Source organism: Armigeres subalbatus, chromosome 1, assembly GCF_024139115.2.
Source record: "Armigeres subalbatus isolate Guangzhou_Male chromosome 1, GZ_Asu_2, whole genome shotgun sequence".
In the NCBI taxonomy this organism is placed as follows: Eukaryota; Metazoa; Arthropoda; class Insecta; order Diptera; family Culicidae; genus Armigeres; species Armigeres subalbatus.
The window spans coordinates 174,666,764-174,679,484 of record NC_085139.1 but is presented as its reverse complement, the minus strand read 5'-3'; the positions used below and the strand labels follow the sequence as shown (position 1 = coordinate 174,679,484).

Genomic DNA, 12,721 nt, shown 5'->3' with positions numbered 1-12,721 from the left:
TAAATATTTACACTGCCAAAAATATCTATATAAGATATATGTGTCGCCGTTATAGATTTTTGCAATAGCTCCATCCTAATATAATCTATATAGAACCACACATAAATTAAATAATTGCTAATTCGAGACCACACATAAAGTTTATTTGGAAATATATTTTATTAGTAGTTCACGTGGAGAACGGTTATGTGTGCGCTGATTATTATTTATCATCAGACTAAGGCCGGAGTGGCCTGTGCTGCACATAAAAGACTTCTCCATTCAGCTCGGTCCATGGCTGCACTTCGCCAACCACGCAGTCTGCGGAGGGTCCGCAAGTCGTCCTCCACCTGATCGATCCACCTTGCCCGCTGTGCACCTCGCCTTCTTGTTCGCGTCGGATCGTTGTCGAGAACCATTTTCACCGGATTACTGTCCGACATTCTGGCTACGTGCCCGGCCCACCGCAGTCTTCCGATTTTCGCGATGTGAACGATGGATGGTTCTCCCAACAGCTGATGCAACTCGTGGTTCATTCGCCTCCTCCACGTACCGTCCGCCATCTGCACCCCACCATAGATGGTACGCAACACTTTCCTTTCGAAAACTCCCAGTGCGCGTTGGTCCTCCACGAGCATCGTCCAGGTCTCGTGTCCGTAGAGAACTACCGGTCTTATAAGCGTTTTGTAGATAGTCAGTTTGGTACGGCGGGCGTCTTGCGGACTCCAAAGTACGTACGATTTCCAGCCACTATGCGTCTCTGAATTTCTCTGCTGGTATCGTTATCGGCGGACACCAGTGAGCCCAAGTACACGAATTCTTTAACCACCTCGATTTCGTCACCACCGATAGAAACTCGTGGTGGGTGGCTTGCATTGACCTCTCTTGAGCCTCTTCCTATCATGTACTTCGTCTTCGACGTGTTGATGACTAGTCCAATCCGTTTAGCTTCGCTTTTCAGTCTGATGTAGGCTTCCTCCATCCTCTCAAAGTTACGTGCCATGATATCAATGTCGTCGGCGAAACTAAATTACGCGACGGACTTCGTGAAAATCGTACCACTCGTGTCAATCCCTGCCCTTCGTATTACTCCCTCCAAAGCGATGTTGAATAGCAGACACGAAAGACCATCACCTTGCCGTAACCCTCTACGGGTTTCGAAGGTACTCGAGAATGCCCCTGAAACTCGAACTACGCACATCACCCGATCCATCGTCGCCTTGATCAACCGTATCAGTTTATCCGGAAATCCGTTTTCGTGCATTAGCTGCCATAGCTGGTCCCGATCGATTGTATCATATGCGGCTTTGAAGTCGATAAATAGATGATGTGTGGGCACGTTGTATTCGCGGCATTTCTGCAATACCTGACGTATGGCGAACACCTGGTCTGTGGTAGAGCGTTCGCCCATGAATCCCGCCTGATACTGCCCACGAACTTTCTTGCAATTGATGGTAGTCGATGGCATAAAATTTGGGAGAGTACCTTGTAGGGTTCAACAACGTAATTGCGCGATAGTTGCTACAATCTAGCTTGTCGGTTTTTTTTTGTAGATGGGACACACGACACCTTCCACCCACTCCTGCGGCAGAACCTCATCCTCCCAATCCTTGGTAATCACACAGTGGAGCGCTCTAGCCAGTGCTTCACCACCGTGTTTAAACAGCTCTCCTGGTAGTTGGTCAACTCCAGGGGTTTTGTTTTTTTCAGCCGGCCGATCTCCTCCTGGATTTCCTGGAGATTCGGAGCCGGAAGTCGCATGTCCTGCGCGCGTGCTCCTAGGTTCATTACCATACCGCCATCGTTGTCTGCCATATCGCCATTCAGGTGCTCTTCGTAGTGCTGCCGCCACCTTTGGATCACCTCACGCCCGTTTATGTCCTTACACATATCGGGCTGTGGCACGTGGCCCTTACGTGAACGGTTCAACTTCTCATAGAACTTTCGTGCGTTATTAGCGCGGTACAGTTCCTCCGTTTCTTCACGGTCTCGATCTTCCTGCTGGCGCTTTTCCTCCGGAAAGTCGAGTTTTGTCTGTTCCGCGCCTTTTTGTATCGTGCCTCGTTTGCCCTCGTGCGGTGTTGCAGCAATCTCGCCCATGCTGCATTCTTCTCCTCAACTAACTGCTCACATTCGCCGTCATACCAGTCGTTTCTCTGATCCGGAGCCACCGTGCCTAGTGCAGCGGTTTGCGGTACTTCAATGGCAGATCGAATATCTCTCCAGCCATCTTCAAGAGATGCTGCGCCTAGCTGCTCTTCCGTTGGGAGTGCCACTTCCAGCTGCTGCGCGTAGTCTTGGGCTAGTCTACCGTCTTGTAGCCGCCCAATGTTAAGCCGCGGCGGACGACTCCGACGCGTGTTGATCACCGTCGAGAGTTTTGAACGCAGACATACTGCGTCGAGGTAGTGGTCGGATTCAATATTCGCACTGCGGTAAGTGCGTACGTTCGTGATGTCGGAAGAATTTACCGTCGATTAGAACGTGGTCAATTTGGTTTTCCGTTTCTTGATTAGGTGATCTCCATGTGGCCTTGTGGATATTCTTGCGGCTGCGGGGGAGCAAATGCTTCGGGCTATCATTCCGCGGGAGACTGCAAAGTTTATGCATTGTTGGCCGTTGTCGTTCGATACGGTATGCAGACTATCCGGTCCGATGACCGGTCTATACATTTCCTCCCTTCCTACCTGAGCGTTCATGTCACCTATGACGATTTTGACGTCCCGCAGTGGGCATCCATCGTATGTCTGCTCCAGCTGCGCATAGAACGCTTCTTTCTCGTCGTCGGATCTCCCTTCGTGTGGGCAGTGCACGTTGATGATGCTATAGTTGAAGAAACGGCCTTTTATCCTCAGCTTGCACATCCTTGCGTTGATTGGCTGCCACCCAATCACTCGTTGGCGCATCTTTCCCAGCACTATGAAGCCGGTTCCCAGCTCGTTGGTGGTGCCACAGCTTTGGTAGAAGGTAGCCACTCGATGCCCACTTTTCCACTTCTGTCCTGTCCAGCAGATTTCCTGCAGCGCTACGACGTCGAAGTTGCGGGGATGTAATTCATCGTAGATTATCCTGTCGCAACCTGCGAAGCCTAGCGACTTGCAGTTCCATGTTCCAAGCTTCCAATCGTGATCCTTTATTCGTCGCCTAGGTCGTTGCCTATTGTATCGAGTCGTATTATCTTCTATGTCGTTCGTAATAGTTGTTTTTAAAGGCGGCTTATTGGGCCTGCGCAAACCTCCTGTCTCGTCGGAGGGCCGTCGTGTCAGGGCTGTTTAGCGTCCCACCTAACACCAGGACTTGGGCTTGTGCGCTTTGAGCGGCACACGGTCGCTTTGGCGGAGCCTACTTGCGCTGATATACATCATAATTTAAATCTATGGATTTTTGCCAATAAATATGTGTGGATTTTTAGTAGTGTAGGACTTCTGCTAGATCAAAAATTAACTCACAGTCACAAAAGTCACATTGAAGGCAAGCCAAATGTAACAAATATATTAAGTGTTTATATCCACTTATAAATAGAAAATTAAAACATTGTCTTAAGAACAAACTTTTGATTTACAAACAAATTTATAGACCAGCCTTGTTGTATGCTAGTGGACTAGTTGCTGCAATACCAGAAAGAAGGCATTTCAGAGGATTCAAAACAAAGTTTTGAAAATGATTCTGAAGTTGCCTCCGTTGTATAGTACCAATGAACTTCATAGAATTTCTAATATTGAGACATTGCAATAAATGTCCAACAAAATAATCTCCAATTTTAGGCAAAAATCTTTGCAATCTTCTATTGTAACGATTAGCTCCTTGTACCCTTAGTATAAATAAAGTTAAGTTTAGTAGTCAATTGGATCTGTCAGAAGCTTACGAAAGTTTTGCAAACATAAAAAATGCGACAGTTTTGCAACTAAGAAAAGAATCAAGCCATTGTAATTAGGAGCTAATGTGGTATTACACCACATTGATTAAATGCCTACTACGTGGTCACGTGACGTGTGTCTATTGATTAAAGCATTTCCCATAATACGTTGTTGATAATTTTATGTATCAATTTAAAAATATTGTAACAAATTATCAGTTGCTTCGATATAAAATTGATCTCCGAAAATAAAAGACCTAGTTAAGGTTCAAAAACTCTTACCCTATTTTTTTACTCAAGGTAAATAAAAACCGGGAAAATTTGACAATACTTATCGGAAAAAAACGGGAATTTGAATTTTAGTGGCCACCTAGAACATAATATCATCCAGCAGAAAAATAATAACATCAGATACACACATTGTACTAGGATTTAGATTTGAAACCTTCTTTTGTTGCTTGACTAGAAAACCTGCCGGTTCTAGCTGTTTTTTTTAATCAAACTGTCAATCGTCAAACTGTCTGCGTCGTACTCTAGATCGATGATTAGGTTGGACGTCGTTTCCTCTTCCATCTTTTATGAAGCACGTTGCATGCTTATAAACATACAAACATTAAAAGAGCGTCGAGAATTTGCAACGGTTTCATTTGATGACGATATAGTGTCTCAACGTGTTGACCTGTTGGCTCAACAGAAATTTTATCGAATTTTAACTTTTACATACATTCTCGGCCACTTCAAAATATTTTGCGCTTAGCAACTCTGAACTGAATAATACAACTTCCCAATATTCAATCTTATAATTATATTTATGATTACCTACTATTTATACATCATTTTTATCTGCATTCCATTTTGCTCCTGCCGCATCTCAACCTGCGAAAGATACTGTTTAGCTTCCTGAAGCGACCGAACATGCAGTTGATTGTTTTTATTTTGGCTAGCTGCTATAGCGCAACAAACGTACGTGCACCCACCAAGCAAGCCGATGAATTGAATTACACTTGTGCGTGAAGTCTCACCCGTTCTTCTAACTAGTTTTCGTTGTTGCTTCTATATGAAAGCAGCAGCAAGGGGACCGAACGGCTATTGCATATGCTTTGTTATTACTCGTCCGTAAAGCGAAAAAGAACGTACAACACAGAGCTACTGCCCATCGAGAAACGATCATTTTGAGCTTGCATCTATGACTACTTCTTTTCACGTATTTCGTTCCAATGGGCAGTGCTTCAAACTGGGTAGAAACAATTCATACCACGTCACGAAAATGGGTACTCTGCGATCCATCCATCCAATTAGGTAGGGTAATAAACCGCACGAATTTGAGAAAACCAACACACACGCTTCTACCACATGCGCCCAGCTGCTGCTGCTGTTTTTTCTCGAAGCTTCTTCCTTTTCCCTCGTAATGTACCCAACCATGGTCAGCGTATTTTCTTTCCAATAGCACCAGCCGGATGACACACAGCTATGCTTCTGGCTCCAGCATAAAATTCACGTTATTATTTTGCTGTTGGCGTTATTTTCTGATAAAATATTGTTACCAAATATTCGAATTTGTTTTGCAATGTACTAACAGTGTTGTGTTGGATGACGGTCTTATTACATTTTAATTGAAAATCGAACACATTTTTCACGGCACGGAATACGTGGTACATAACGAAAATAGTAATAAATTCATTCAAATCGCTTAACAACAATTACTCCATCACAGAAAATTAGTCCTGAAATGATGTTTTTGTTTACTAATTTTGAATTGTCAGTGGGGCCCACCGCGCGCTAACCCCAGAGATGCTAGCCACCATTTTTCCCATTGGAGAGATAGGCGATGACAGTAGGGTGAATAGCACGCTCCGACGCATACTCAGACAGCACGCGTGTATGGCAAGGTTTCGTAGAACACCGCAGAGCGAAAATGGGTACCAACACAGAGAGCCGCACGGTACGGAGGGTCGTCGTTTTTATTTCGTTCTCCACGCTCGGTGCGGGCAGATACCATCGATCGTCGTGACGGAACAGTTTGCTGTCTGTGGCGTGTGTTTTCTGCTGAAAAGAAGCAAATAAATTAGGCAGTTGATTAGTGTTTCCCTTTATAAGTGCGCAAATAACAACGATGGCGAACTTCGAAATACTATTGGTAAGTAATTTATTGAGCTTTGATGCATATTTGAGGCGTAAATAGTGTGTAACCTTTATCTGCGACACTACGATGGAAGGCTTCATTTATATTATTTGCGTGGTTATCCAAGCGCGTCCAGAGTTGCCAGTGATTCAAATGTTGATAATGCGGTGTTTTATTGTAGCAATTTTCACCGTACATAGTGAATTACATTTCCCCTTTTCTGCATACTTTCACATTCTTTTATGGAATACATTATAATCGCCATCGAAGTCATTTAATGTTGCCAGTTTAGAAATATGCACACAATTATATAGCTAATATGTTTGTACATTTTATTGATTTAATTGAAAGCTAAATACTACTTTATCTATATTTCGGCACCAACATTTCAAAAGGGCGAAATTGTTTTTGTGAACAGAAGTTCCAGTCCACCTTTTTCTTTCTCTTTCAGATTCAATCCTTGCGAAAGATAGTTTTGAGTTGTTTAAATTGTCAAAATTATTTTATAAATTCTGATTGTAGTATTCCGAATTTGATTTTAATTTGCTTTATATTTCGTAAGGATGATCAGAGGATATTTAAAAAATAAAGTCTGGAAGTACAAACTATTTATGCAATAATTCATATAAGATTTTTTATATGCGAAGATACTAATGATAAATCTCTTATATTCTAGGACCCAAGTCTCGTCAAAGCTCGGGGGCGACGGTCTTTCTCGCTAGCGGAGAAAATGAAAATTATTGACCGCATGGCGAAAGGCCAGAGTGCCACCAAAATTGCTCGGGATTATAACGTTAACGAATCGACCATTCGACACATGCGCAAACAGGAAGCAACAATTCGGTTGGCGGCAAACTCTATGACTTCCAAGGTGGCGTCGGGTTCGAAGAGGAATCGAAACCTTCAAATGTCAAAGATGGAAGCCTGTCTAACTACTTGGTTGGATGACATTCGCGCTAAGCGACTACCCGTCTGGCATGGCAAAGTGAAATCTAAAGCACTGCAAATCTACGATCTTATTGGGAAACATGAGCTGTTTGAAAATGTAGGATTTGCTGCCAGTACTGGGTGGTTTGAAAGATTCAAACGAAAATATGATCTTTTTGAGTTAAGACCCCACGAGGAGCGGCCACCTCCAAGCGAGGTGGAGTTCAAAACAACAATGAAAAGCGCACTCACAGATGGACACATTACACCAGGTCAGATATTCACCGTGGAAACAAGTTTGTTTCATTGGAAACTTCTACCAGGCGTGGATACACAAGAAAAAGCCATGATGTTATTCAGCTGTGACGCCTCTGGGAATTTCTTTACACCACCTATTCTCTACAGAGATAAATCGGAACCCACAGCGAACTCAGTATATGTCAAACTTGAAAAGCCAGAGTCCATCACCAAGCAAGATGTGCGTGACTGGTTCTACGATATTTTTGTATCAAAGGCCGAAAGTTTTCTCAAAGCATCCAACCTCCCAGATCGAGCAATAGTATTGATAGCGAATGACCCAAATCATCCAACTGATTTAGAACATTATTCATTTGATGTGGCTACCATTCCTCCAGGTTGCAACCCTACCTGCTTACCCACTGCTCGAGGAATCCTGCTACACTTCAACGCAGTTTATTTGAAACATCTCAGCCTGGCCATGAAGGAAATCGTTGAACAAGGAACCCCTTTTGAAGAGGCATGGGAAAATTTTTCCATCGAAGATACAACAGCCATCCTAAAATCCACCGTGGCAGACCTCGACAAACGAGCGTTGAGAAACGGATGGTCATACTTACTTGACACACCCAAGCAAGATTTTTCAAATGACCCCATACTTCAAGAAACAGTATCCATCCTTCAATCCATCGGCCAGATTGATATATCAGTGAGAGACCTGAGAGAGCAGATTACTCCCCGGGAACTCACCAACAAGGAGGTCGTCGATTTCTTCATGAAACACCAAAAGGAACTGGAAGAGTCAAACTTTGGTGAACCAGCCGAAGCCACACACCATGAGCTCGATGAGTTGGATCCCGTTGAAAGGAGAATGCTTTTCAACGAAATCAATCAACATCTGGCGGCGTTGGCCTCAGCAAGGAAATTTTTCGAAGCAAAGGACAAAAACAAGCCCGATCAGAAGCCATCTCGAAACGGTTGAAACAGGTCAGCATATGGATGCGGGAAATGAGGACCGAAATAACACCTACCGACCCGGACGATAAAATTCCAATGGATATCAAAATTGAACCGCTGGAAATAGAAATGGAAATCGAACAAATCGATAGTGATTAATAAAACAGTTGAAACAGACTGAAATAATGTATTATTTTTATTTTTATTGAAGAACATACATACTACTTATGACAATAGTGGCCTTTCGCATTATTGAAACAATTGGAACTAACGCATAAAAAACCTTTATTGATCCACCTAGCGGTGTTTTTGCCTTTCTCGTGCATTATATATTCTAAACAAATTGAGTGAGATTTTTTTATCGTGTTTTGACCATATCTTTTGATCCCATAGTTTGATCTGATCTTCTATCACAAAATCGTATTTGGAGTGAAAGTTAGTGAAAGGCAAAACAGAAATGAATTCACAAGAATAGAAATATAATTTAATTGAAAGAAAATTTTACTTGATCTAAAAAAAAGTGAAGACACTCGGAAGTTGAGTGAAACTAATTTATTCGTGCATATATTCGCCAGATTGAATGAAAAACAAAATCATGTTTCCTTCGATGATTTGAGTCACAAATGTTTCAGAGTTTGGCATCACAGTTCCAACGTTCACAAGGGACTTCTCTGGGCATGCGCTACATGTCTGTGCGAGGGTACACTGTGGCAGATATCAAATCTGTTTTTATACGACATGACCGCGTTGTCGTTTTTAGCGAAAGAGAGAATCTGGAGTAGCGTTTTGGGCGTGAATACTGTCGTAGGAAAACACTGATGCAATCGATGTCGAAGAATGCAAACGGTTATGTATCATAACATTCAAATGATTTATTGAGTCTTGCTAGTTTTATTTTGAGATCTTTTAGTTTTAAAAATTCAGATTTTTTGATTGATTTAATTTTTTTAAAGGTTTCGTCTGGATTTTCGAATATTAAGATTTTAAGATATCTAATTTTTTAAGTTTTAGACATTTTAACATTATTTTTTAAATTCAAACATTTTGAGATGTATAGTCTTTTAAATTCATTTTTTAGATCTCAAGATTTTTAGTTTGAGATACAGACATTCAGTTTTATAATTTTAAATTTTTATGTTTTCAGTTTTTTTAGATTTTAAAAGATCCTTAGATTTCTATATTTTTAATATTAATACTTTAGGATTGATAGATTTCCAAGTTCTTAGAATATTGGATTTATTTTTAAAATTCATGAATGTTTTACTTATTAATGCGCAAAAACATAGAAAATTATAGTAAACATGCAATCTATTCCGCTTTATATACTATATACCTTTCTAATGATTTTTTTTTTCAATTTATTATATGATTATGACGGCCTAATTTGCAAACAAGAAATTTCATGGATTTAGAAATATAAAAATCTCGAATTATTTATATTTAAACCTTTATATCTTCAAATCTAAAAATAAAAAATACAAAAAAAAAATACAAAACTTAAAGATTTTAAAATTTAGAATTTCAAAAATTTAAAATTCAAAGATTTAAAATTTCAAAAATTTAGAAATTTAAAAACTCAAAACTTTTAAAATTTAAAAATTTAAAAACCCAAGAATTTAAAAATTACAAAAATGTTATTTTAAAATTTTAAAAATTTGAAAATTGAAAAATTGAAAAATTAAAAAATTGACTTATGAATTTCAATGATCTTTATACACATATTCGTAGATTTTCAAGATTTTTTAATCTTTTGTGTTTTTATTCATAATGTTTAGATTTTAAATTTTTAAATTAGGCCGTTACAAATATTTAATTAACTTTTGTAATACAGTATTCCCCGCTAATCCGGACCTCGCTAATCCGACGACTCGTTAGTCCGGATTTCCTAATTCGAATTTTCGGATTAAAAGTATCAACACCCATTTAAACACATTATGCTGTCAGTTTTCAAATTTTTGCTTTTTTTATTTTGTTTTGGTTCATTTGTAGAGATTTGACAGTCGGATTAACGAGAAGAAACCTCGATAGTCAGGCCATACATTTGTCGGTTCAGCAGGGGTATACTGTATTGGTCTCCAAAAGGTAAAGGGGGGGGGGGGAGTTGGCGGGTTAATAAAAAATAAATATTAAAAAGAAAAAAAAATAAAAAAATTCCTCGCATTTGTACGAGAATGCTTTGAAAATCCTCAAAATTATCCGAATTTTATTTTGTTGTCCCCTCAAAATATTATTTTTGGCAAAATAAATCCGAGGGGGTGGGAGATTTTGAATATTTGTATCGGCCTTATTAAATTTTAAAGTATTTAATTTTTAAAGTAATTTTTTTTCAAATTTCTAGTTCTTTGAATTTTGTTTTTAAATTCTTAGATTTTAAAATCTTTAAATTTTTAAAATTTTAAATTTTAAATTTTTAAAATAAAAAAAATAACATTTTTTAAATTTTTAATTTTTTTATTTATTTTTAGATATAAAGATATAAGGTGTAAATATAAATAATTCTGGATTTTTATGTTTCCAAATCCATGAAATATTAGATTTCTCGTTTGGAAACCTCTAGATTTTTTATTTTCAAAATAGGCCGATATTTATATATATATATATAAATATTAAATCCTAGAATAATTTTTAATTTTAGGGTTTTTGAATTTTAGAATTTTTGAATTTCTAAATTTTAAAAACTTTAGATTTTTAATTTTTTTGAATTTTAAAATTTTGAAATTTTTTAATACCTGATTGTTTTGAATTTTTAAATTTTTGAACTTTACAATTTTTGAATTTTCAAGTTTTAAAATTTTAAAACTTTAAAATTTTAAGTTTTTAAGTTTTGAAGTTTTCAAATTTTCAAGTTTTTAAATTTTTAAATCTTTAAATTTTTTTACCTACAAATTTTAAAATTTTGGAATTTTTAAATTTTTAAATTTAAATTTTTAAATTTAAATTTTTAAATTTAAATTTTTAAATTTAAATCTTTAAATTTTTGAATTTTTAAATTTTTATATTTTAAATTTTTAAATTTTTAATTTTAAAATTTTTTTTAAAATTTTAAATTTTTAAATTTTTAAATTTTTATTATTTTTTAAATTATTAAATTTTTAAATTTTTATATCTTAAATTTTAAAAATTTTAAATTTTTTCGAATTTGAAATTTTTAATTCCATAACTTTTAAATTTTAAGTTTTTAATTTTTAAATATCAATATTTTTAAATTTTTCAATTTTTAAATTTTTTTAATTTTTTCAATTTTCAAATTTTTAAAATTTTAAGAACAACATTTTAATTTTTTAATTTTGATTTTCAAATTTTTAATTTTTAATCTTTAAATTTTTTAATTTTTTAATTTTTTATTTTTAAGACCTTCAGATTTTTGAGTTTTTTATAATTTTTTTATTCTTAGGTTTGAAGATATAAAGGTTTAAATATAAATAATTCTAGATTTTTCATTTTTCTAAATCCATGAAATATTAGATTTATCGTTTTGAAACCTCTAGATTTTTTGGTTTGCAGATAAGGCCGTCATTATGATATAATAAATTGAAAAAAAAAATAGAAAGGTATTCAGTACATAAAGGGGAATAGATTGCACGTTTACTATCATTTTGTATGTTTTTGCGCATTAATTACGCTTTGCCACCATTATTGAAAAAACAATTTCTTTTCGATTGTGAAAACCAATGATTTTACAATAATTCCTAAAAGCAATGTCCGATCGGGCCAATTTTCAGTAACAAACAACGCATTTCGTCGAATGCAACATGTTGAGGGCAAATTGGGCAATATTAAGTTACAAAATGTGTACACATACACACATACAGACATGACCTAAGGGTCTCCGGACCTTCAATCAAAAGTTGTGTTTTGGAGATTTCAATAGCTTTTAAGATTTTTAAGACGAAGATTTTAAAATTTCATATTTTAAGATTTTACAAGATTTTAAGATTTTAAGGACAACAAAAGATTTTAAGACTATTTTAAGATTCTTTAAGATTCTTGGGAGATTTTAAGTTTTTAAGATTTTAAGATTTTTAATTTTAAGATTTAAGATTTTAAGATTTTAAGATTTTGAATTTTAAGATTTTAAGATTTATAATTTTAAGATTTTATTTTTAAGATTTTAAGATTTTGGAATTTTAAGATTTATAGATTTTAAGATTTTAAGATTTTAAGATTTTTAAATTTTAAGATTTTAAGATTTTAAGATTGATTAAGATTTTAAGATTTGAAACTTTTAAGTTTTCTAGATTTTTAACCATTCATATTAAGATTTTAAGATTTTAAGATTTTAAGATTTTAAGATTTTAAGATTTTAATTTTAAAGATTTTAAGATTTTAAGATTTTAAGATTTAAGATTTTAAGATTTTAAAGATTTTGATTTTGAATTTTAAGATTTTAAGATTTTAAGATTTTGAATTTTAAGATTTTAAGATTTTAAGATTTTAAGATTTGAATTTTAAGATTTTAAAGATTTTTAAGATTTTAAGATTTTAAGATTTTAAGATTTTTAAGATTTTAAGATTTTAAGATTTTAAGATTTTAAGATTTTAAGATTTTAAAGATTTTGAAGATTTTAAGTTTTGAATTTTAAGATTTTAAGATTTTAAGATTTTAAGATTTTAAGATTTTAAAGATTTTAAGATTTTTAAGA

General features: G+C 35.8%; 2 protein-coding genes across 5 annotated transcripts in view; both read left to right on the top strand.

Moving 5' to 3' along the window:
* LOC134205545 (fasciclin-1) overlaps positions 1 to 12,721 on the top strand; it is a 576,572-nt gene that overhangs the window by 284,198 nt on the left and 279,653 nt on the right. The window lies entirely within an intron of this gene.
* LOC134208664 (tigger transposable element-derived protein 1-like) lies at positions 5,733 to 8,264 on the top strand. The gene is given in 3 exon segments (XM_062684438.1): positions 5,733 to 5,972; positions 6,634 to 8,071; positions 8,074 to 8,264. Coding segments are annotated over 3 exon segments (1,626 nt in total). The 5' UTR covers positions 5,733 to 5,948; the 3' UTR covers positions 8,238 to 8,264.